Genomic DNA, 27,648 nt, shown 5'->3' on the forward strand with positions numbered 1-27,648 from the left:
TTTTGATGTGACATATGTCCCTGCAACCAGAACCCCTTCTGTCTTTCCAGGCTCTTCTTCAAATTCTCTCCATCTTCTCCTGAATGCACGAGCACTAACCTGCTTGGGGCTGTCTGTTCATCCCAGGTCTTTCCTGCCTCTGTGTCTCTGTGCATATTGCCCCCTCACTCAGCCATTTTTTTGGGAGGCTAATTCCCAGTTGTGCTTCAAGATGCATCTCCTGGGTCATCTCTCTGGGAAAAGCTCTCTCCTACGAAGCCCAATGCAAACTGTCAGGCTGAACTAAATGCTTCCCAACCTCTGTAGTTCCACAGTACCTTGCACCCATCGCTAGACAGACTTTCCACAGGAGTCAGAAGTAATCTGTTTGTCTGCCTTCATCCCACTATCTTGGTCCCACAATCTGTCACCATATTATAAGCTCTTCAAGGGCATTAACCATATTTATTGATTTTTATATTTCTAGCAATTATTTGTTTCATGCCGTTTTGAGTATCACACTCACCAGGCTTCGCAGAACCCTTGTGCACAGAAGACAGGAAACATTGGTTAGTTGGGAGTGGATAAAAGAGAGGGTCTAAAAGGCACATTTCATTTTTTTTCTTCTGGTGGAAAGGGTATATTTAAATGGTAAGTTTGAGAGATAACCTATGATTTTCATTTTTAAGTCAGATTAATGCAATGCTTTCTGGAGCAGTAAGGCAAAATGCACCACAGGAACCAGCGAAGGGTGTGCAGAAGCATTTTGGGTGAATAAAGCCTGCGTGCAAGTAGAAGCCCATACCAGATATGAAGGCACGATTTTTTTGCTTAATACATTATACAATAGATGTTCCATTAATAAACATACAGCATTGGTCAACATCATACAAAATGAAGAAAAAGTTGAAAAATCTAGAACTTCCTAGTTTTCTTTGTTCATCTGTCTGAATCATTCATTCAACAATTGAGTGTCTACTATGAGTCAGGAACTGTTCTAGGAGTTGGAGATATACCAGTGACCAGGACAGATGACAGCTCTAATTTCATGGGTCTTTAGTATATTGTGAGATACAAACATTCAATGGTAATATGATACAATTAGAAATATATAATAGTATAACTAGAAAATTTAAAAATGTTAAGGTGGAAAAATTCATAAAAAACTTGAATAATTCACATGTGAGAATTCAAGAACTTAAAATTGTAATTCTATGTAATGATAATAGCTAGTTTACATATAATTCATATATATTTATATTACTTAATTTCTATGTATTCATATTACATATTCATAATTCAAATATATCATGATGGCTGGAGGTACACAAACACACCAGCCCATATATCCAATATATATTTTGCTAATTGAATTAAAATAATTCATTATAGTATAATTTATTTGACAAGTATCCAAAATAGCTCAACGTTGGAAAAAAATCACTTTAGTTGTTTTATCTAAACTTGACTTTTGTGATGCATTTTAAGTGGTTAATATTTTGCTGAGTTTGTGGAGATATATGTATTGGAGCTGGTAGTACAACTCAGAATTTTACCACATAATGAATTAGCATTAGGGTTTGGCAACATGACAACTTATTATTAGCAAAAAAAGTCCAAAGAGGGGAAGAGACGCCAAACCCAATTACCTAACCAGATCAGACAATGGTTTTGCTGTTGAATTTAACTTTTAGCAAAATATCAAATTTAATTAAACTGCTTTTTTACCTATGTATCCCTCAGGCTACTGAAGTGCAATTTTCATTAAGCAAAAATATATTAAATGCTTTTCTAGAGTTAATAACTTTTATCTCAAAGAAAAGAAATAAAATCAGGATTTTTTTCCTGGAATAAAATTTCCCTAGTATTACTTTCAACTTGCAGTATCTATTTTCTCTACCTAGGTGCCTTTTTTTTTTTCCCAAACAGAACAAACTGAAAGAAAATTAAGCAATGAGTACTAAAGGAAGGAGGTGTTTAATAATAATAAGTTTTCTGATAAATTGGGAAGTTGGACATTACATAAGAAAACCCATGTTTACAATTCTCAAAAAATAACCATTTCTTAATTAAGCAACTATTCAGTGTATCTGCTATGCACTAGGCTTTCCCACCTCTATTCACAGGTCAAACACAAACATAGTATATTTTTAGCTGATTCTTATTCAGTGCATCATAAGGAAACAAACTTTGAAATTGATCTGAAACTGTGGTCTCATTATGTAGCATCATAGTGATTTATAGTGCTGACTCAGCGATCAAAATGCTTTTGAAGACACACTTCCCCATTTCATAATACAAAGGCAAAGGGAAATACAGTTGACCCTTGAACAACACAGGTTTGAACTGTGAGGGTCCACTTGCATTAGAATTTTCTTCCACTTCTGCCACTCCTGAGACAGCAAGACCAACCCTTCCTCTCCCTCAGCCTGCTCAACATGAAGATGACAAGGATGACCTTTATGATGAGCCACTTCCACTCAATGAATAGTAAATACATTTTCTCTTCCTTATGATTTTCTTTTTTCTAGCTTACTGTATTGGAAGAATACAGTATAATACATATAACAAACAACATATGTGTTAATCAACTGTTCTGTTATCTGCAGGGCTTTTGGTCAACAGTAGGCTATTAGTAGTTAAGTTTTGGGGGAGTCAAGTTACATGCATGTTTTCGACTGTATGGGGGGTTGGTGCCCCTAACTCCCAAGTTGTTCAATTGTTATTTTTTTAAAAGTTTGAGTTGGTAAGGTGGTTATTTAGAGGCGAACAATTTTAGATATTAAAGTTAGAAAAGAATTTTTTTCATATACAAATTTAGCCAAGTGTAGTATGGTTCTATGGCACCAATGAAGGTAGACTTTAAATTAGGTAAATTATCCCATGGATCTAAATAGTTTATTAGAAGGACTCAATCTTTTTAAGTTAATTAGCAGTCATTTGACACTAGAATCAGAAATATATACAATGAGCCTTGGTTTACTTACAGAACTTTCAGACTGTAAAGGCCAGCAAATGCTCCCTTGGGAATGTATGTCAGAGCGTTTCCAGCGAGCCGTCTGTGGGTTTCAGTGGAAAGGAGAGAGAGTGAGCATGGTTCTCTTCACATGGAATTCATTTAGTTGTTAAATAATGCAATACAGCTATGTTCAAACCACAAATGCCAAAAGCAACTATAAAGAACTTTGTTTTGTTATATTTTGTTAAAAATTTCTATACATTTCTAACAAAAATGTTGACAGAAATGCCTAAAAAGGAATGTAATAAATTACCTCTTTTACCATAAATCATTTTCCCATTTACATTATATATACATAACTGTTCTTAAACAGTTTTAATTTATTCATGCTTACAAGCATGGATAAATTAGACAATCAAACATAAGAATATGTCTGTTGCAATTATATCACAAAATACCAACTTTCTTATTAAACTTGTCAAATAAGAATGCGGACTATCACAATCCATTTTGTCTTAAGTCTACCAGAAAAAGGTAGAGTAGCTTAATTAATTTAACAAGTTTTAATTGAGTCATGCCTTAAAAAATTGAAAACAAAGAGAGTTTAGTATGGAAGACATGAACATAGGTTATTTAATGGAAACTTTTGACATCATTAACTGGTAAAATTTAAAAGTTCACTTTATAATATCTTTCTAATTGGAAGACAGTTGAGGTGGGAAAATATGCAAAAAGATCCACAAGGTGTGGTACCTGAAACATCGGATTCAGTACTTTTTTTGGCAGCCACATCAAAGCCATAACCTCAGATGGTAGAGGGTCCCAAAAAACAGAAAACCCAAGGACAACAATGTGACTTGGAAGAGCACAAAATCTTTTGAGGAGCTGATCCCATCCTAGAACAGTGGGCAGAACGGGGAACAAAGATACACTGTCTTTTCTTGATGGAGACAGGGGTTTGGAAATAAGGGTAGAGTTGTTCTGTATGATGAGCAGTTATTACTGAAGGGCCTAACAGCCTCAAATTTACACTTTTGATATTACCTTCGAAGGAGAGATAATTCAGTCATGGAGACCCACTGACTGGACTGAAATAAGCCATTCATCCTACAACTTTAAATATGTGCCCCATTGCCAGTCCACACCATTGATTATGTATCATCGGTGAGTACTTAAATAAATACTGCAATTATCATATGATTGGAACTTCTGAGCAGTATTTGTGGCATGTATATTAAAAGCATTATTTGCTTAGTCCAAATTAAATAAAATTAAAATATACCATAATTTTTGTGATCCTGCTTTTTTTAAAAATTTGATAACATAAGGGACTTGGGCCTCTCCAAGAGGCCCTGTTTATTTTGCCTCTGCAGCGCTAACTTGCTCTGTGCTATTAAATAAGTTAGTTAATGTTTCTGAGTTTCATTTTCTCACTAAGTACATGAAATGTTAAGATAAGATGGCTTCTTGGGTCTCTTCCAGCTCCAAAACTCCATGATTTTCCTACCTTGTCTTGTGGTCTTTTGTGTTTGTGCCTATTTTTCCTTCCCTGAACAGATAATAATCTTTTAAAAGACTTGGGTAGTTCTTGTGCCACAGTCCTCTTGCCTTTCTCATGGTGCCTAAATAAGTGTTTTTCAAAGGATAGATACATTTTGTGGCTCAGTCTAGAATTAAGAGAAAAATAGAGTAGAAAAGTAGCAGAATGCATTGGTTGAAGAATTATTTTATAAAACATTTGTTTCCAAATATATTTGTGAAAATGGATTGAGGGGAGGAAGTATGTTTCTTCCTGTACAAGATCAGAAAAGTTTCAGAGCTGCTAGCCTAAGCATGGTAGGTATTCAATAAATATATGTTACTAACATGTAATTCAGCTTCGTATTTGACCAGGGTGACTTCAGAGATGTTTTATTTCATTTCCTACAACATTGTCTTATCAGAAAACCTCTTTAGACTGTAGCTCTGACCTTCCATGTGGTCTTCCCATATTCATTCTCTGCCTACTCTAACTCATTCTACATTCACTGATGGTCTTTATAACTCCAATTCTGATCATATCACTACCCTGTTCAAAAACCCTCTGTCAGTTCCCATGTCAGGTTAAAAGAAATGGAAAAAAGTCCTCTCAGCCTCTCCTCCCATAATTCCCTGGTCCCTATTTGACGCTGGAGCTAAACCAGACCATGTGGCTTGCTTTTCTTAGACATGTCCTCCACTTTCTCCCTTCTAGCCCTTTTTCCCATCTAAAATGCTCTCCTTTCACTCCCTTCCTGTCTCTCAAGGCAACTTCATTTCTGAGCTTCCAAACTGATGGGCAATCTCTCTACTTTGAACTTTTTTGGTAGCACTTGAGCTTTGCTTATGGATTTTATAGTCTACCTTGTGTTATAGTGTGGGCCTGTCTTATGACTCATAAAAGCCTGGGAACTCCTTGAACCTGGGAATTCTCTTTGTATCCATTATAAGGTCTTGAGTAATGTCTGAAACATAGTTGGTTGCCCCAGTAGCACCCAACTAATCATTTAAGTAGAGACTACTGACTGTCCCCCAGTATCCATTCTTTCTCTCTTCTAGAATAATTCCCTTACCCAGAGTAACTGATCAGACTAAACTGACTGGTAACTGTTACTCCAGTCAAAACAGTCATGGCTTCAACAGTCCAGTTTTGAGTTCTAGAACACAGCCTTGAGATAATTGCTTATCAACTTCTAGTGCTTTAGCAGTGTCATCTAGCTTGATGGTTTTTGAGACATTGACTTTGGAAATGAAAAGGAGAAAGTAAAAACTTCATTTATTTTAATTAGGCTAAATTATTGTTAAGGTAAATACTTTTCTGTTACATTTCCTGAAACTCACTTCACACAAGTTGTTTTCCTTTCTGGGCAGGGACTTTCAGTGCCCCTGAGTCTGCATTCAGAACTCATCTGTGGAACCACTGACCTGTGTTATCAGGGGAGTCTGCAAAAGAATTTATGATGTACTGTGAGCTGTTTGCTGTGCTGGTGGCAGATCTGTCTCATTGACAAAAACAACAATGTAAGGAAATCATTCCCCTCTTATTTCTTTACCATGTGGGATGATTTCAGTACTTTGAAAACCTAAATATATATGAACTATAGGAATAAAACAGACTTTCAAATGAATACACAGTACACAAATACCCAGAACCACACACAAATCTTTCCTGTGACGATTTGAACTGACAGATCTCTGAGCAGCACTTTTCCAACTCTCAAGACCCACATACCATTTGGCTGAGAGGGTTTTTTTCCCAGCTCTCAAATTATTAGAGTTAAAATAATTTCTAAAATTATTATTTCATATGAATATCTCTTTCATTGTCTTATTTTTATAAGACATAACAATAAGAGAAACTTCTATGTCTTTTTATATAAGATATTTTTACTCCATACATGATTCACATTGTCCTACCTGTTGTTAGTTTTACTGACTTAATTGCTATAGAAAGAAAAAAAAATCATTGTTACTGTAGACACGTTCCTATTCTCACAAATCAAAAACTAGATGTTTTGATGCTATACCAACCAACTAAACTATTTTTGAGAATGTATAATTTTCTTTGAATTGTGAATTCGAATCTTTAAAGTAATCCAAAGGAATTTTTTTTTTTGGAATCTTTTTTTGTACAATGGAGGGATGAGAGCAAAGCAATCACACGTTAAGTCTGATTTTTCCTCTCTGAACATTGGAGTAGGGAGGGAAAGGTGTGTGTATAAAATGGGGTTAGTACTGAGAGTGCAGAGAGTATATGATCCTGTTCTCTGTTTGGGGCCCTCTGAAAATTACTGTGCAGGGAACCATGGTCCAGTGTGGGTCCCCTTGGCTGAGTGGCATTTTCAGAGATAAGCAAGAGGGCCTGGCCAGTTCTACCAGGCCTCCTGGGTCAGCTCTTGCATGAACTCCTTGACTCCTAATTTAGATTTTTTTTTTCCATTCCCTTTTCAGTTTTCTTTCTTTTTACCATGAACTTGTTGTGAGACAATGCAATTACTTAACTTCTCTGGGCCTCATTGCCCTCACTTTTAAAAAATAATAGGTTTCTTCCACAAAGGTTATCTTCTGCCCTAAAGTTGCTTTCATATTACACTTGCATTGCCTGCTCTCCTTCCTTCCTACTTCATTCTCCCCATCCCCCATTTTTCTTCTTGTCTATTGTAAGATTTCCTTATTATAACATGTCACTAACATTTTAAGAAGCACTTTCCCATACTTTATATAATGGAGATGGGTCAGGGATTATTATTGTCCACATTTTATAGATGAAGACAACAAAGCTCAGAAAGGTTTTATGTAAAATGAAAAACATTATCTCTTTCCTATTTCATTTAAACATAGTCTAGTCTTATGGAGCATGGAAGTGTGCAAGAGCAGTGCTACCTAAATAATTAGAGTAGAATGAACTTGAATATGATAATTCCTGTGATTTAAAGGAAGACATTTCAGACTACTTAACAAATTCATGCTGGCTCCTAGAAATTATTGCTTTATTTTCCAACTTTTACAAAGTACATGAGACTGAGAGAGCACACAGTCTATAAATGCTAAATTAATTTGTTCTAGAAATTTGAAGAGGGCTAACATCAGACTTAATGGTAGTACTTTCCCCGCTTTTCCCATTCTGAAGATCTTGCCTATTTCCAGTTTTCTAGTACTATTTGTCTTCTCTGTGATATTCCAATATTGATTTCAGTAGTTCTGTGATTATTTCTGAATCTTTTCACTCTTCTGAGTTTTAACTTACCTGCTATTAAACTATTATTTAAATGTAAAATTTCTGAAAATTCTTTTATCTCTTATAATGTGTCAAAATATTCTCATTTGAAAAAAAGTTGCCCTAAAATAAAGTTAGCCAAAACCATGATAAAATTGTAATTACTGACTTCTGAAAGACAAATAAGTGATGAAACCAATATCATAGTCAATGAAAATTGATATTCATGATTCAATTCAATTGATTACTTTGTTCTTGTTGCTCTAGGGGCCAACTATATTTACAGGTTTGGCTTTGGTTAATCCAGACAAGAGCCATGAGTTTGAGTCATATGAAGAGTTAGAAATAGGAAGAATCTTACAGTCAGATGTAATTTTGTCTCAACTTGTGGTAATGGATCACTGCTGTAATTGACTAAGTACACAATGGTAGATTTTCTTATATAAGATGTCCATCCTAGCCAGAAGGGATCTTTGTTAAGGTTTTCCAAAGCCAATTCAGTAGCCTTAGATACAAGGATCATGATATTCCATCAACTGTTTTTCTTCCCATTGGAGAGAAAAAGTCTTTCCTAATATGCCTTAAAAAATTGCAATTTTCAAAAACTGTGGTATACATCTCCCTTCCATAAGTTAAGCATATCCAGTTGGTCAAATCCAGCCAAAAAGCTTCCTTTCTTAAACTGTGTATTCATGAGCTGTGCATTTTGCTCTTATTATTATTTACATATTCAGATTTCAAGGTTCAAGGGCTAAGAATTGTTAAGGGCTAAGACCACTGGATTGAATAAATGAACTCTTTCAGGTCAACAGGGAGATCCTTTAGTCAGGGTAGGGCCCTGTGGTTTCTTTAATCAGACTAATGAAGTCAATTTTAATTCCTTTGTGGCATTTTCCTTAATCACCCCAGTTCATAGTCAGCTCTCCTATAAGATATATTCTACACAATGCTGTCTATAAAGGTTCATTAAGGTTCATTTTCTACTCTTTTTTTTTTTTTAGATCCTGGGCTCAAGCAATCCTCCTGCCTCAGCCTCCTGAGTAGCTGGGATTACAGGTATGCATGATCATGCCTGGCTCATGTTCTACCCTTTTACAACAGTCTGATTAGATTATAGACTCCCAAGGTCAAGAATCTTATTGCCTACACAGAGCAGAGAGCTCAATCAATATGTATTGATTGATCATTTGATCTTGTTTCCAAAGGCAGCTGGCTATAGTGCAACAGTTGCTTCAGGTCAGACATAACGATTGCAAGATAGCTAGTCATTATATGACCAGATTAGAAATAGCTGAAGAATACTCCTTCTTTATTACACATCAAATTTAAATTTAGCAACTTCTTTGAGCACTTTCAATATGCCACATGTAGTGCCTTGGGCATATAAATAGTAGCTACCATTTATTAAACAATTTATCAATGTAGCCACAATGTTAAGTACTTCATATACATGGTGCTAATTAATTATAACAAGCAATTAAACAATTGACATTGTTATTCCCCTTTTACAGATGGCAAAGTGCGCCAAAGAGAGGTTATTTGTTCACACATGCAAAAGTTCACACAAGCGAGTTTGGGTCAAACAGCATTTTGACTCTAAAACTTGAGTGTTTAACCATTACTTTGGTTAAAGGAGGTTGGTCTGGAGCTTAGATTGGTCGGAAGAACGTGCCTAACCAGGAAAACACAAAGACACAACAGCTGCATTACTTCAGGCACTGGCTATAAGAAAACCGTTGCCCACTGCTGCTTATTTAAACTCCTCCCATTGCCTTCCAGAGCCGGTACAATCTTACTGCTCTCACCACTATGGCCGGGCTTTTCTTTTTCTTCTTCTTGCTAGCTCCTTTCTAAGTTTTCATCTTCCAAACATAGATGTTCTTCAAGTTTTTGAACTTTTCTTCTGCTCTGTCTAGTGGTGCTCAAATTTTAGTGTACATTATCATCACTTTAGGAGCCACAAACACTCAGATCCCCAGGCCCCAGTGCCAACCCAGTGAATCAGAATTTCTCGGGGAAGGATTTGGGAATCTGTATTTTTAGTAAGCTGAACCAGTGATTATAACATAGGTAGAGAACCACACTGGGAAACACAGAAGCCTATACCCTCTCTCAAGGTCTTCATCCATTCCAGCACCTTCAAATATCACCTTTTTGTAAACCATTCCCCAATCATTACCTCTAGTACAGACCCATCATTCCAACAGTGTTACTGACATTCCCATTTGGAGTCCTGCTGGCATCTTACACTTAATATATCCAGAACCAGACATCCCCTTGCCGACAAAGTCAGTTAATCCCCTTAAATTACCTGATTCTGTGCCTCCCCAATCTCCCAGCACCTAATCTCATAACCTTACTCAGAGTCATCTCTCACCTTTGGACCTTCCCTTTAGTCCCTTTGTTCAACCAACTGATGAGGCCCTGTCTTCCTCTGCAGTGATGCTTTCATATATTCCAGTAGTTCTCAGTCCACCTGTAGAGCTTTTAAAATATAATGTCTGAGTCCCCACTGAGACCCATTAAATCAGAATCTCTGGGAAAAGCCCTTGTCATTAGTAGTTTTACAAATTGTTCCAGGTGATTCTAATACACATTCAAGGATGGGAAACTTTGAAGTACCTCTCACTGTTTAACATTTACAAGATCACCTGGAGACCTTCACGGTCTCCATGAATTAGGAGAGGTGATTAATTAGTTAATAGATTTTAACAGTTATCCAGATGAGAGAACAAGAACCTGGGCCAGACATGGTGGCTTGTGCTTGTAATCCCAGTGCTTCGGGAGGCTGAGGCGGGAGGATCACTTGAGTCCGGGAGTTCAAGATGATCCTAGGTAACATGGTGAGACCCTATCTTTACAAAAAATAAAAAATTAGCAGGTGTGATGGTGCAGGCCTGTAGGCCCAGCTACTCAGAAGGTTAAGGCAGAAGGATCGCTTGAGCCCAGGAGTCGGAGGTTACAGTGAGCTACGATGACACCACTGCACCCCAGCCTAGATGGGAGAGTGACACCCTGTCTCTGAAAAAAAAAAGAGAGAGAACCTGAACTAGCTGGTGACAAAACAGAGTGAACAAATGAGAAAGACAATGTAGAATTAGGAGCTTTGGGACTTGAAAATTGGCTGGAGATGGGGGAAAGAGAAAAACAATAGGCACAAAAGGAGTGATAGACTCAACAGGCACCGTTGGGATAGTGAGAGTGATCGTGGAAAGCAGGAAAGGCAGGAGAAAAAGCTTGGGAGTGGTGGTGCATAAATGAATCTGGTTCTGCACATGTTGAGTTTTAAACTATTGGTAAGGTAGTAGGTGGAGGTGTCACTTAAGTAGTTGGGGATTCTCAAAGTGTGGTTGCCAAACTAGCAATATGGGCATCACCTGGGAATTTCATATAAATGCAAATTCTTGACATTCTCTTCCCAAGCCCCAACCTGCTGAAGAAACTCTATGGTGGGCCCCATCGATGTGTGATTTAACAAGCACCTCAGGTGTTCTGACGCCACTAAATATCAAGAACCACTGGCCTAGAGTGAGTAGTGGTCCTCAAACTTTACCATGCATCAGAATCTTCTGGAGAGCTTGTTAAAGGCAGTTTCCTGGGTCTAATCCCCATAGTTTCCATTTCACTAGGTTGGGGTGAAGCACATGAATTCATATTTCTAAGAAGCTCAGATTAGAGAATAAGTTTAGATAAATAAATAACAAGGTGATGCCAATGCTGCTGTCCAGGGATCCCACATTGAGAACTGCTGGTCTAGCAATCAAAGACACGAGACATATGGTCCAGAAACATATATTTGGGGCTCACCTATACAGAAGAAATAGTTCCAGTCATGGATTTATTACCTAGACAACTCTAGTAGCTTCTTGCTGGGTCTCTTTCCATAATTATCTAATCTATTTTGCATACAGAAATCAGAGAAATCTTTTAAAATCATAAATCCTATTGTTTCACTAGCTGCATACAATCCTCCAATGGCTTCCCATTGTTATTGCTTTAATTCCATACACAGCCTGATAGGCCCTGCATGATCTGGTCTTTGCCTTCCTCTCCAACCGCATCACACGTCACTTCCCCTCTGTCTTACTCTGCTCCAGCCATACTGATCTTCTTGCAGATCCACAAACACGTCACATTCTTTCTACCTCAGGGCCTCTACTCATGCTGTTCTACTGCCTAAAACACTCTATCCCAGCCCCAGGACCCCCAACTCTCCCTCGACCTCCTGATGTCAGTTTAGACGTCACTTTCTTCTTCTTCTTCTTCTTTTTTTTTTTTTTGAGACAGAGTCTCACTCTGTCACCCTAGGTAGAGTGCAAAGGTGTCATTGTAGCTCACTGCAGCCTCAAACTGCTGGGCTCAAGCGATCCTCCTGCCTCAGCCTCCTGAGTAAGATGGGACTACAGGAGTGTGCCATGACGCCCGGCTGACTTTTCTATTTTCAGTAGAGACAAGGATCTCACTCTATTTCAAGCTGGTCTCGAACCCATGAGCTCAAGCAATCCTGCATCGGCCTCCCAGAGTGCCAGTAGGTGTCACCTTCTTAGAGACTTTCTCTCCTTGTCACCCCCTGTTACTTACTGTTTATCTAAACCATGTTTTTGTTCTTCATTGCTCTTGTCACAATTAGCACATATCATATGTGATTTTTTTCTTGCTTATTATCTGTCTTCTCCACTAGACTGCAAGCTCCCCAAGGGTAGGGCTTGCTGAATGAATGAATGAATGAAACAAATGTGGCAATTCCTATTTGCTCTTATGTTTCCAGTAGCTCCATAAATATGTGTTGAAACGAGGAAGTAAAAAGTACTGAGAAAGAGACAGTAAAATTAAGGAGGAAAATTTGGAGGATATCTACATTTTACAGAAGTTGGGGGTAGGGAAGAATAGAATGCTAAGGAGAAAAAGAAGAGAAAGCAGAGGTAGGGCACTTTCAAAACAGTGCCCTCACTGTCTTAACAAAAGATACACACACACACACACACACACACACACACACACACACACACACGCAATGACAGATATCTAAATGTCTGTATCTAGCTGTATGGATAGTCATTTGGGAGAGAACCAAAGCAATTGTCATGAAATAACACTAGAGTTTTAAGGAGGCAGCATTTATAATTAATTGCCAGCTCTGTGAAGACAGGAGACTGATCGCTGTGAGGTCAAGGGGCACTAAGATTATTCATGGGCATGAAGGTGTTTTCATTTTACAAATACAAATCAATATGTGACTTATGGTTTACCAAAGTTCTTTCATCATCATTCCATTTGATTCTCAGAAAAATAATCTCAAAAGACAGGCAGGACAGAGCTCTTACTATTTTCAGTAACATGGTGAGGAGGTAGAAGTAACAAGCATAGATTATGCTTTCAGGAAGTTTGCTGGTATCTCTCATTACAAATTTCATCTGTAATAATAGATAGCTACTATTTATATAGAGATTCTTCAAGGCCAACCATAATATGAGCAAACAGTTCCAGGGAACAATAGTAACTTAAAAACAGACCTCCCTAGAGGTTCTCATGTTTCTTTTCTAAATCAAGTATTTGATTCCAGCAGCACTAGAATCTGGGAAGATTTTAAAATGCTACTCAGAAATAAAGGCCTTTAACTTGTACTGTTTAAAATGGTAACAATTCATTTCCGCCTCCCGGTTTAATCAGACTGCCAATCTAAGTTTAATATAACTTGTAGATGCCAGCAACAGGCACCATCTGCCATTAGTGCCTAACATCTGAATCACACTCTGATGTACCAGATGTAGGGTCTTTCATTTGTCCACACAGCAAGCGTTAACACGAAGTCCTTAGAAGTGAGTAAGCAGAACTGGGAGAGGTACTGTTGGAGAGAAATGCAGTGGTTGCTCGGGTTGTTAAAATCTGGTGAAGAACTATCTGCAATCGTTGCCTATATCCATTAAACCTCAGGAAACAGCTTTTCCTTCCCAAGTCCCAGATACCCGGGATTCCTGCAAAGTCAGGCTTATGAAATAGGAAAGGAGGTTAGAATCTTTTTGAAGGTGTTTTCATTTCACTAATATAATTCAATATGTTAATTATAGTTTACCAGAGTTCTTTCATCATCATTTCATTTGGATCCTCAGAAGCACCTTAATAGATAGGGCCAGCAAGGTTGAGTATAATAGATTATCAGCTAGTAAGCGGCAGAGCCAGGATGGGATTCCTGGGCTTCCGGATCAAGACACTGTGTGCTCTTCTTTCTACACAGCACGGCCTCCCTACGTTTAGACTTGTTTTTGTTTGTTTGTTTGTTTCCTGCAAAAGGAAAAACCTCTCTCCTTCTCTTTGTGACAGCACATTGCCACCAGCAGGATGACTGGCCTGTGCAGGTCTGGTCACCTTGTAGGGTCATTAAAAAAACAAAACCAAAAACAAGACCTGAATGGTCCAAAACTTGTGGCACAGGTAGTAGGTGCACCAGAATGTCAGGAGGGAGAGAGCAAGACCATTTTCTGTGATGGCTTTTATTCTTCTTAAATATTTGCTCCAGACAGTCACTCTATCCAGAGTTACACGTTTTTAAACACTGTCAGTGGCTATCTCTAGGGCTTTATTGATTCTTACGGGATTTTGAACTGTGGCACATTTATTAAGGTCTAGCAATGGGTGAGGGATGAACCATGGGTATCTACCTTGTTTATAATGTAGATAAATGAATTAAATGAGGGTATATGATATATGGGGTAATTAGAGCTAAGGGGAAGAGTAGTAAGTTGGCTTTATTCAGAGTGATTTTTAAAGATTGAGTTTTGTGATAAGGGTTTTATTAATATTATTGATAGTGTCAGTAGCAGTTTCCTATTTAATTTATGAGGAGATAAGGCACAGAGATGAGCTGAATAAGCTGAAAGACTTTACACTTTCAAACAGTGCCCTAATTATCATAACACACACACACACACACACACACACACACACACACAAATACACACACAGATACCTAAACATCTCTATCTAGCTGTATGCATGGTCATTTGTTAGTTCGAGTAAAATATTATATAAAACACAGTGCTTAAGTATATATATTTATATGTAAAAATATTAACTAAGCCTTTCTACCTATTCAAATATGCTGGATTGGCAAAATTCTATACTTGAAAATTCTGATGTTAACTTTTCTCATAGCCAATATATGATCGTAGTGGATTAATAACCTCAATATCCAACTTTTCCCTCCTGGGTAGACAGCTCTTTCTTGCTTTCTCATTCTCTTTTTCATTTCCTCCCACAGACACAGACACAGACACAGACATACACACCTATCATTACACAAATCAGGTCACACAACATTTAAAAGTGTTCAACTTTGCAAAGCACTGGGAAACACCACCGTGCTAGGTACTACTGGGGAAAAGAAAAGCAAGATGAATCATGTACAATTCCTAACCCTTCCTCCACTTTCCAAGCACAGCTTTGAAAGTCATTTTGAATCTTAGCTTTGACCAAGGTTTGAATCTTAGCCCTGATACTTATCAACTCCATTATCTTAGGTAAGTTCCTTATTTTCCCTATAGTCTAGTTTTCTTATCTGTTAACTGAGAATAATAATAATATTTACATTTATGGAGTTATTAAGGGAATTCAGTGGGATGATGTGTGTAAAGCACTTTGAATGGTGATTGGCACAGACTAAGCTATTACTGTTATTATACTTATTCTTTTTTAAGATTTTATACTCTAAAAGAGAATATAGACTCAAACATAGCTAAGTATAATAGAAATGATCAGCAGCATAATAAAGACATAATTGAAATGCTCTGCTAAAGGGATTTTTTTAAAAACAAAAACAAAACAAAAAGCCCCCCTAAACTTAGCCTTGGGAACAAAGGAATGAACCGGAGTTGAACATTTTTCCGAGTTCTATAAATACTAACCCTTTTGCCACTAAATGAATAATGCTGTCTTCAAAACATCAGTTAGATGCAACACAGAATTATATTAATATATGGGAAAGTGGTCTTGATTTTAAATTCAGCAGGTAGGCCAGCTCAGCAGAAGGAATTCCAGAACAGAGCGAGAAAATGAAATGAATAGCCTTTAAAGGGTCCCGTCTATTTCTGAAATTCTGTGATTCTATGGTCAAGACACTTGGTAAAGTTTCCAGAGAGATAAAAATAAGACAATCCAGAAAAGTAGCATTTTCAAATGGTAGTTCCCCACCCCACCCCCCTTTTTGTAATTTTCCTCAATTATCATTTGAAAAACTGGCCTTGGAACAGAATTAACATTCACCTCATGAAGAAAGAGGAGTTATTTTGAATGAGTTGGGTTGCTGGGGGAAGAACTCTATTAAACAAAGTCCTTGAGGAAGTGAATTATTTATCGATTCAGTTTGTGGTCTAAAGTTGAGGTGTGTTGGGGGAGAAGGGAAGCATTTTGCTATGGGATATTATAAGGAAATTAAAGAGAAAAGGATAGGAAATGCATACCTCTGAAATATGGGTATAAACTGGGCTAAGTACTGTATATTAATTGTGGTGGGGGAGGGAAAATCAGAAAGATGTAATTAAAAAAAATCCTGATGTTTGAAAATTACTTAATCTTTAAAAATATTGACTAATGTCAGTTAAATCTATTACTTTTTCCTAAGGCAGCTGACATGTATACGAAGCTCTTTTTACATGTTTTGCTTTCTCATTGGTTCATTCATGAAAAATTTGTTGATTATTTAGTATCCACTAACCATGACTAAGACAGACATGGTCCAGCCCTTTTAAAGGTTAAGTCCTAGCAATGGAAATGTCCAGAGAGCAAAGAGAAGAGGGAAAAAGAAGAGCCAGGAACCTAGAGTGAAAATCCATTCCCTGAATGATAAAAACTTGCTGTACAATCTAGTAACCTAAGATTCCTCATAACACCCCTTGAAAACAATTTGGTCATAATCAAATGATTTCAGTAGGAAAACAATACCATTTCTTAATGCCATCAAAATAAATATAGATAAAACTTTGGAGGGGAAAAATTTGAGAATATTATCTTCTTGAAAAAAATGATCAATGGGGTATGATTTGGTTATGATGGAACATTTTTTCCACCTCCCATGGTGGATTGTGTGGTGCATTAACAATTTAAATTACTCCCCAAATTGGACCCTGACTTTAGGATTTATAAAGGAAGTATTTTCAAAAGAGGTCATTGGCTGAACAATTCCTTTAATCAACAGTCAGAGGATTTCCTCAACTAATGGTGCCAAACGTTCTTCACAAAGGCTATGATGGTGCATCAGGTCCTTAGTCCCCATCACTCCAGAGGGTAAGAGGATCAGATGGATTTTTAAATGCAGATTTTTGGTTTATGCAGTTCTTTTTCATCTTCTAGAAAGTGATTACTAGACTCAATCAAAATTCCTCTGTGTATCATTAACTAATTTTAGTTTCCTCCTTTTTAATTTTTTTTTTACAGTGAGTTTGGGAGAGCCCAGTTTTAAGTCCTCTATGGATTTCATGTTTTTCTGTTGAAGCCTTAAGGGAAGCTAAATTTAAAAGTAGGGAAACAGTAATTAAAAGTGATCAGGACAAGAAGTTTTGGTGCTATGCAATGTGGACTCAATTCTCCCTGTCACAAGCCGAACCAAGCAGCAGTTTTTGGTTTTGATTATAGCTTTACTTGCTATTTTAATAAACATGAACCAGTATTCAAACTTTTAATATCCTGCTGCTTAACTATTTCCAAAGAGCCATCCAGCTCTTTTAAACAGGCTTTGTTTTAAAATTTTAATTTGTTTGGCTCCGTCTCACCTTAGAAAGTTGTAGCCTTATGGTAAACTCTTTTATAAGTTGATTTCCAGAATCATAAGCAATTCCCCCCCACCCACCACCCCAACTAAGTGTTTCCTCATGTGCCAGAATTGTTGGTGCTGACAGGTTTTCTGCCGTGTTTTATCTGGTTCCCATAGTAAGTATGAGAGACAAACACAAGAATGTGCCCAGTGTTGACTGGACACATCAAGACTACAGTGATACTTACAACTCCTCTAGGAAGCGGAGACTGGGCAGGGGATTCGGGGGCAGATGGCTGATGTTGTTCATACTGAGGTCTCTGGAGGGGAAAACAGACAGCATGTGAGGAGCAGCGCATGCCACCACAAGGAAATCCAGCTGTTCATTCCACACATTTCCAAGCCACACGGTAAAATGAACTCATTCCTCTGCTTGACAAGTGAACTGCGATTTTGCATCCTAAATATGCTCCTTTTCTCCCATTCACCGCCCTCCCCAACATCATGGGCTCTCCATCACATTAGAGACCCTAAGGAGGAGCTTACATGGAATTCCAAATGATTTAGACCATGCATGGGCATGGCTGTAATTCTTCATGCTTAAAATTATGTGAGCAGGACAGCCAAGGAAGCAGACATAACTCAACTCTAGACATAACTCAACTTTGTGTCTTGCTTTAAATTATGTGACAAAGAGAAACGTCTTCACCATGCAACTCTAGAAGTCCTGTTTCTCTGGGACTTTAAGCACCTTGTAAAAACAAATGTTTTGATTCAAAGAAACTTAAAAAAAAAAAAAAGCCAAAACAAAACAAGACAAAAACCTATTCCCTCCTTCTAACATGTTCCTTTTGCACGTTCTCAGATTGCATTAAATAAGTGAAATGAACCATAAAACGAGGGTGTAAGGTGATCCTGCTCTGGAGCACACTTCCTGCTGGGCCTGCACAGTAGTTCCTGGCACAGGAAACAACAAGCCACTTTGGGCAGAACTCAATCAATTTTTGTTTTAAGTGAAACTCCGTGTAATTAGATTTTATTCTGTTTTTATTTTTCTATTTCTTTACTGTCTCTCACATAACCCTATAGCATCACTGGTGTACGCCGTCTGTATCTCAGGGGCCAAAAAAGACTGAAGGCTGGATAGATTCTAATCAAGGCCAACTCAGACTTTATATGTCAGTTGAAGGTTGAATTAAGAAATGACTTGCTGCTCAAACCCGAAGATTCAGAACTAATATCATTATATTCTCACACCGGACCTCTATTCTTAAATTTATCTTGAGAGAAGCTAAGGAGCTTCTTTTCAATCTGAATTTTTCCTGTTGTTAAAGTGGACACACCCATTTCACCCAACCAGCTGATTTCAGTATCAATAGCTTGGTTCCTTTATCAAATATTAACTTTAAATCAATGATGCTATGAATTGAGGGGTCATTCTCTGCCTTTAAAAGGTCACAGGAATGTGCAAGGAAGAGAAAATATTTTGTTAATTGTTTCAGAGTATGGCAAAAAAAAACACCCCAGAATTGCTGTTAATTTTAATATCTGCTAGTGAAGAATAATGAAGCCAAGTAGATGCTATACTCTTTTTTTTTTTTTTTTTTTTTTTTGAGACAGAGTCTCACTTTGTTGCCCGGGCTAGAGTGAGTGCCATGGCGTCAGCCTAGCTCACAGCAACCTCAAACTCCTGGGCTTAAGCGATCCTACTGCCTCAGCCTCCCGAGTAGCTGGGACTACAGGCATGCGCCACCATGCCCTGATAATTTTTTCTATATATATTTTTAGTTGGCCAGATAATTTTTATTTCTATTTTTAGTAGAGACGGGGTCTCGCTCAGGCTGGTCTTGAACTCCTGACCTTGAGTGATCCACCCACCTCGGCCTCCCAGAGGGCTAGGATTACAGGCATGAGCCACCGTGCCCAGCCCATAGTTAAGCTCTTAAGCTATTAATAAAACTAAACAATGTCATAAATATAGACTAAAAACTTTTTGTTGTCCATATTTAAAAAGTCTGGGTTTTTCTGGCACTGTCTAGGTAAGTGAGCCAAATAATGGATAAATAATTTCAATTTTTCATGCAAATATTTCTCCGAAGTAGCATAGTTGTTTAGTTCACTGAACAGCTGTGTCTTAAACTGATTAATGCAGTTTCTGGATTCCTCATGGTGACTATAATCTCTGCAAAGATTTGATATTTCTCAGGAATAGTCACTTATTTTCACTGATATTGCACTTATTTCCTAAAAGGATGAAGGTGGTTTGCTTTTGGAGTGTGTTTATTAGTAATTTAGATCAAACCAGTCTCAACATCCAAACAGCTGGTGTGGAGAACACTGATTTTCTCTCTTATATTTTTCTGCATGATGATGTGCAAACCAGTTCAGAACAAATATTGATCTTGTCTATCTGCAGAAAGCTCTAAATAGAACAGGGGCATTTACATGTTAAGAAGATTTAGACGCACTCTGCATTGTTTAATACTTGTTACCTTATTTCAGGCACTGGAAGTGAAGCTTACATAAGTGTTCACTCTCTGTTCCCACTGGAACACTTTTTACAGTGGAGGAGCCTCAGGCAGCAGAAAGAGGTCGGTAAAGCCTGTAATAGTGTCTCAGGTGTGAATCTAGACTTTTCTATTCATTAGCTGTGTGATCTTGGGAAAGTTAACCTCCTTGTGCAGTCTTCCTCGTATTTAAACAAAGGACTGTCTGTGTTAATAGTTTGAAACCATATGATTAGCTATTTCCAATCAGAAGGGAGAGTGAATTCTCTTCTTAAAAAGGAAAGGAAAGTACCTTTCCCATCAGAAATTAATATAATAACTTCTCCGTGTTACCTGGCATGCCATATGTGGCTCCTCTTAGAAGATGAGCTAGTACCACCAAACCAAACCTTTACCACCTGTTTTCTAATACAGGCTGTTTTCTTTTAAAGAACTTCTAGCAGTTTATAAGCTTATATCAGAAAATATATTTTAATAACAACAATCTAAGATCAAATGAAGTGGGCCTTTAAAATAATCAAAGTGGGCAAGGTAAAAATCATTTATCTGCATTCACTTTTTCCCTTCTGTGTGCCCTTTTGTGTTGATATTAAAATGTAATCACGGTCCTCCAGCTCAGTGTGTCTCAAGCTATCCACAGTGAAAGACCAATTTTTTAAAAATTTCTAATTTGCTATGGACTTTTATGAAATATAGTAAATTTGGATTACTAGAAATGTGAAAAAATACAAAGATATGCAAAATGCAAGCCTCATCCCTTTATTAGGTGATTCAACAGAGATTGTTAAATTACTATGAACGTTTCTGAACCTTTACTCTAAAATGCTCATCTGTGTGGATCAGCGAAAAACAGTGATGGCCTGGGACGGGTCCTCAAAGTAATCTGCAATCAGCAATGCTCTTCTGGCTTTCACATCAAGAAAATCACTTTTGGCTGCTCAACTTTGAGTTAAAAACGGTAGAATACGAGGCTGTTTGGCTGCTAGAGAGGACTGACACTCACCAGGGCAAGGATGCTCATTGTATTAATAGGTGAGGAAAATGAGCCTGGGTGACTTGATGTGGCCCCCAGGTCACACTGCAGTGTGCAGTGGGAAAGCCCCATGCCTAGAACCTAGGTCCCTGCTTGCTCTAGGTGGTTTTCACTTTTCCTTTTTTCAAACAACCTCTCTATTGTTTACAAACTATCCTCATTCTGATGTTTAAATTATTTTTAAGCCTTTCTTTTCATTTTTCTACAGTATTTGGTCTTTTTGACCCCTGGCACACATATAATCTTAGCAGCAAATGCATGGAATTAAAATAATTTCCCAGCCTGTGTAAAATTTACTCTTTAAGTTATTATTTTAAAATGTCTCTATTTTTCTTTTTTTACTACATCTTGCCCATGACTCAGTTTCCTAAAACCGGTGAAGCCATATAATGGATTTCTTGAACTTTTTTTGATCTTTTCCCAAGATGTAGGAATTAATTTGAAAGAACTGGTCACTACGTAAAGAGATTTCATAAGAAATGGAGAATTCAGTGTGACAAAATGGTCAAATAGGTTAAAGCATTCTGCCCTGTCTCTGGTTCAGCTCTTGACTCTGCTGCATTAATGATCATGTCTAGAAATCTAGAACAGGGGTTGTGAAGTTCGATGAGAGTAGTTGGCTACATATTGGAATCACCCCAGGAGCTTTGAAAAATGTTCATGCCTGGGTCCCATCCCCAGGGTTTCTGAGTTAACTGATCCAGTGTGGGCAATGGAATTTTAAAAAATTTCTCAAGTGATTCAAATGTTCAGCCAAGACTGAAAACCACAGCATAAGAGTAACTAAATTTTTAGGTGAGTTCTCTGAACTCTACAACTCACTCAAAATTTAGGAGGCTTAAGATGATTGAAGGTACTTTTTCTGGTATGGGTTCCACCCCAGCACTCAGCATCTTTCCCTTGAAAATGATTTTGTTACTTGCAGCTCTATTTTTTTTTTTCATTTGACAAACATTAATTGAGCATTCATTGTGGTCAGATTTTATTCTAGGAACACAGTGGAAAATGAATCTGAGTCATCTTCAACTTCTCCCTTTCCTACTATCGCTACGTCCATAAGCCGCCTGGTGTTGACTCTACTACAGAGCTCACTTCTGGATCTGGGCCCTCTTCTTCCTTCTTGGCTGCTTTTGGGCAGATACTTGTCATGCTGAAAACTGTTCTGCCCTCCATGTTTACCGTATCTCCTCACTCTGGGTCATCTTCTACGCCACAGCCAGAGAAGTTGTCCTGAGAAGTCCACTTGCTTATCACTCCACCCAGAGCCACTGCTAGCCAATAAGAAATGCATCTGCAGGGGGATAAGTTAGAAAAGGGTTCCCTCTCTTGAGGGGGTGAAGAATTACAGAACAGATCCTCTTCCTCCTACGCGAGCAGCCACAGAGAGGGGTGAACGGTTTGGTAGCAGAGCTTGGCCTGGAGTTCACCTCCACGGAGGAGCCTCTGCACAGGGCACAACCTGCCCAGCTGTAGCCAGATGGGGCGGCCCTAACTCCCCTGTCTGAGAACTTCTGCTGGCTCCCAGCCTCTGAGAGGAAACAATGCCCAAACTCTTTAGGGTCTTCACAATCTGGCTTAATGTATGTTTCCAGCTCGATCTTCCCTCCATGCAATGTGTGATCTAGTTACGTGGAAATTCTTGCTGTTCCCCTTTGCTCTGTCCTTGCATGTGTGATTCTCTTTCCCTTATCCTCTCCATTTCCAAATTGCTACTCCCCCATGTCCCCCTTTTGAGGCCATTCAAGTTCAACAGACACCTGTTTTTCTGGCACAACCTCCTATCTTTCTGTCTCTGTTCTCTATTTCAACCTCCAAGTTCTTTGATACTTCCAGTATCAAAGCCCTGTCTTAGCCTGATAACCTAGCTTAGATCACATGTTGATCACTGGGTCACCATCTCACCAGCACCCTCAATGCCCTAGTCCCCGTCTTTTTTTCACTCTCCTGGCAAAATCCCAGCTTTGGAAAAATACCATAATTTATTTATTTATTTTTTTGTTACTATACCAGGGTACTGAGTGCTACTAGAAAAGAAAAACTCACAGATGTGCAGGTTAGTGGCTGTAAATTCACAGGCCTTGTGAGTTCTCAACACTGCTGCACAATCCTGTTATTTGTTATTGCTCAACCAACTCCCACAGGAACTGCTGCCAGCCTGTACCACTTGCTTCAAACCTCTTAATCAACAACCACTTCCGTCACGCTCATGGGACACCTTCCCTCTTACTTCATGGAAATAACTGGGATTCTTTAGAGCACTGGAGAGGAAATAGGCTAAACTCTTGTTCTCCTTTGCTCCCTGCTTACCATACCCATCGTTTTCTCCTTGCTCAGCCTTCCTCATGGGTCCATCCCCCTTAGTATACTATAGCACATTACCCCATGCTATAGACTATTTATGTTCCCCCAAAATTCATATTTGAAAACCTCTAATCCCCAAAGTGATGGAATTTGGAGATGGGGCCTTTGGGAGATAATTAGGTCATAAAGGTAAAGCCCTCATGATGGGATCTGAGAAGAGACATGAGCGACCTCTGCCATCTTCCGTGTGAGGATACAATGAGAAGACAGCCATCTGAAAACTGAAGGAGCAGGTCCTCACCAGACACTGGATCTACTGGTACCTTGATCTTGGACTTCCTAGCCTCTAGAACTGTGAGATATAAATTTCTGTTGTTTAAGCCACCAAGGCTACGCTAATTTTTTTTTTAATTGCAGCCTAAACAAATGGCTATCCTACTTCTAAGAGCATGAGGTGTATAACTCTTCTGGAACGATGTTGTGCCCACCTTCCACAATGATTTTTTTGCTTATAATTATGTTTCCCTCTTCAGTTGATCCTATTTGCTTTCTGTCCTTTGGATTCCTCAAAGATTCACATCCATTGAAAAGTCTTCTTCTACGCCCATGCCCAAGTGCCACTATACTGCTGCTGCTGCTGCTGTGCCTTTCCTCCTCTTCCTCCTCTTTCTCCCTCCTTCTCCCCTCCTTATTTTTTCTTTTTCTCCTCTTTCTTCTGCTAAAGTGTCATTCCTATCATTTCACAGATTTGTTGTGGGAGGGATGACTGACATATGTACTTAGTCCACCATCGTAAAATCCAGCCATACTGTCTATGAGACCTGGTATTTGAATCAATGAGCAAAGAGGTCCTTCCCTACAGTGTTAACCATTTAAAAAAAATTAAGAAAACAAAAAATGGGTTTCTTTCTTTAATCTCTGCCACAGTTGAAGAGAAATATTCTCTTCTTTAGCAGCACGCTAAAATTTTTATTTCCTCTAAGCACAATCATTTAAAATTTGTCTTGGAAAATCTAGTAGCACTTGGCTCTCTGCCAGGTACCTCTGTTAACAATGGATCTAGGCTGGAGCCATTCCAGCACTTTTAAATTGATCACTTTTCAGATATGCTTCTGGAGATAAACCCTCTTGTGAACCTCAAAAGCAAAAGGTGCAGGATTGAGTAGCATTTCATGACCGTATGAGTAATGCTATTTACAGGCACTTTTTATGTTACTGTTTTAACTCCAAAACAATGTGTCTTTTAAGAATATTTTTTGGCCGGGCACGGTGGCTCACACCTGTAATGCTAGCACTCTGGGAGGCCGAGGCGGGTGGATCGCTCAAGGTCAGGAGTTCGAGACCAGCCTGAGGAAGAGTGAGACCCCGTCTGTACTAAAAAATAGAAAGAAATGATCTGGCCAACTAAAAATATATATACAAAAAATTAGCCGGGCATGGTGGCGCATGCCTGTAGTCCCAGCTACTTGGGAGGCTGAGGCAGTAGGATTGCTTAAGCCCAGGAGTTTGAGGTTGCTGTGAGCTAGGCTGACGCCACAGCACTCACTCCAACCTGGGCAACACAGCGAGACTCTGTCTCAAAAAAAAAAAAGAATATTTTTTATTGAAGTATAACATATACAGGAAAATGCATTAATCCTGTGTCCAGCCTGATGAATTTTCACAGTGTGAACACACCTCATAAACTAGCACACATCAAGAAATAGAACATTGCCGTCACCTCAGAAGCCCCTCATGTTCCCTTTCACACACTACTCCCCACCAAAAGTAACTTCTCCTGACTTCTAATACTTTGTATTCATTTTGCTTGTTTTTGATCTTCTATAAATGGAATCATACAGTGTATAGTTTTTGTGTGTGTGTCCAGCTTCTCTGCTCATTATATTAGATTTATCCGTGTGTTGCACATAGCAATAGTTTATTCCTTCTCAATGCAATATAGTATTTAATTTTATTATTATACCACAATTTATCCATTCAACTGTTGATGGACATTTAGGTTCTTTTCAGTTTGTGACTATTATACAGTACTGCAATACATATTTTAAACATGTCTTGTTGAACATATATATGTGTACATTTCTGTTGGGTATATATCTAGGAGTAGAATTGCTGAGTCTTGGTGTATGAATATGTTCAGCTTCAACGGATACTGCCAAATAGTTTTCTAAAGTGGTTATATCAATTTATACTACCACCAGTAGTCTATAAGAATCTCAATTATTTCACATCCAATAGTTTCCATTTGTTGTCACAAAATTGGTAGTGTTTCTCTTTTTTATTTTAGTCATTTTGCAGGTATACAATGGTATCTCATTGTGGCTTTAATTTGCATTATGTCTAATTGAACATCCTTTCATATGATTTTTGACCATCAGGATACTTTTTTGTGCAAAGTGCCAGCAGAATATATCTTATATAGTGACCTGCGGATTAGAAGTAAGACATACTTGTTGTAACAAGTGAAATTATACATTGACATGTAAAGAAAAGGCTAATAATCTCTTCTAATATTACTCCCCCTAGGGTTTCAAAGGTATTCTTTTGAAAGAGTTAATACTGTAATAGTATTAACTTATCTGCATCCCACCAGGAACTGGGCAGCACAGCAGAAGGCGAGTAGTGGGCAAGTGAGCAAAGTCCCACCTGTACCCACAGCTGCTCCCCATCAGTGGCATCACCACCTGAGCCCCGCCCCCCATCAGACCAGCAGTGGCATCAGACCCTCACAAGAGTGCAAACCCCACTGCAAACTGTGCATGTGAGGGATCCAGGTTGTTGTGCTCACCATGGGGATCCACCCCCTGATGATCTGGGGTGGAGCCAAGGCAGCGTCACCCTGTGGCACCCCCACCCTTCTGTGGAAAAACTGTCTCCCACGAAACCAGTCCCTGGTGTCAAAAGGGTTGGGAACTGCTTCACTAACCCATTTGTTCAACATCTTCTCTTCCTGAGCCTACTAATCCTTTTGCTCAATTACTCTTCCACTCTGAGGGTAAAGAGAGAGAGGAAGTTACGCTAATGTCTTACAAAGTTAGGTCCAGGTTTGGCTCCTATAACTATTTTTGCCCCTTGATCAGAAGCTGACTCAAAGCCATAGCAAAAGATTTTCCAAATCCCAAGGAAAATCCACAAAAATTTGCTGAGGAATTTAGAATCCTCATAGGAACCTATGACCCTGGCTTCCTGATTTATATCCGTTTATACACATGATTTTAAGACCTGGAGAAGCACATAAATAGGATAAAAAGAGCAAAATAGAATAGGCTTGAGGAAAGTATTGCTGACCCTTCAAGAGCTACTTTTAGGAATGGTCCAAAAGATGCCAGAAAAATAGCTGAAAAATCTTTACAAACTATCCCCATTGTCTCCTTAGAAAAGATTGGTCTATTATTCAATTATGTAAACAAAAAATGATAAGTCAGTTTTTTATTTCAAGGCTAGACTGGAAATCTCATTTGTTAAACATTCTGGTCTTAAAATACAGCAGGGAACATTTCCTGCTGCAACTGAAATAGCTCTTACAGCCTTATTCATGAATGGGCTCCAGCTAGAGCTTGGTGACCTGATTAAAAAGCATAAGATTAGATAGGAAGTTACCAATATAGCTGAATTAGCCACCATGGCCAAAGATTTTGAGAGAACTTTAGCATAAGAAAAAAGTCAAATGCTGAAGGAAAAAAATCAAAAGGCTAATAGGTGCCTGTCTTTACAGCTACAATAGCTATAGGGACAAAGACCAAGAGCACCTCTTCATGCATATTATAACTCAAAATCAAGAGGTCTTAAACAAAGGAACTCCATACCTCGAGATATCTGCCATCACCGTAAATAGTCAAGCCACTGGAAAATAGATTGTCCACTCTTGTATCAGTCCTCTAACAGACCTACCCCCTTGGGCCAAGACTGTTTCCCCATTTAGAGAAAACTCCCAAGAGTTTAACTCTCAAGAAAATAATCAACACCAATGGGGCTCTGAAGGATTCTCTGGTAAGTTATTTCCTTGATACTACTAAACAAACATAAGAAAAGTAAGATTAAGATCAATGGGGAGTCACTTATGGTGTTGGTGGATTCTGGAGCCACCTTATCCACTTTGAACTGCACCCTAATAAACCAACAAATCCCTCAGAGTGAAAAAATAATGTTTCTGTGGTGGGGTTTTCAAATCAAGTTCAGAGAATTCTAGTGTCTAAACTGGTTCAATTGATGCTTGGACCATTTTCAGAAAAGCATGCCTTCCTACTGTGGGATGCTGCTTCAGTAAATTTACTGGAATGGGATTTGCTTTCTAACTTAAGAGAACACATAAAGTTCTCTTTGGAGGGAGAAATAATCCTAGAGGTTCCTGATTCTCCTCTACCCGAACTGCTCTGTTCCCTACACATA

At 38.4% G+C, this 27,648-nt stretch overlaps 1 protein-coding gene across 1 annotated transcript in view; it reads right to left on the bottom strand.

The window, feature by feature from the left end:
* LGR5 (leucine rich repeat containing G protein-coupled receptor 5) overlaps positions 1-27,648 on the bottom strand; it is a 123,594-nt gene that overhangs the window by 47,680 nt on the left and 48,266 nt on the right. The window contains exons 2-3 of the mRNA XM_045555148.1: positions 17,667-17,738; positions 2,967-3,038 (exon numbers count right to left, since the gene is read on the bottom strand). Of these exons, the coding sequence (XP_045411104.1) occupies positions 2,967-3,038; positions 17,667-17,738 (144 nt within the window). The remainder of the gene's footprint in view (positions 1-2,966; positions 3,039-17,666; positions 17,739-27,648) is intronic.

This window comes from Lemur catta, chromosome 6, assembly GCF_020740605.2.
Source record: "Lemur catta isolate mLemCat1 chromosome 6, mLemCat1.pri, whole genome shotgun sequence".
Taxonomy (NCBI): Eukaryota; Metazoa; Chordata; class Mammalia; order Primates; family Lemuridae; genus Lemur; species Lemur catta.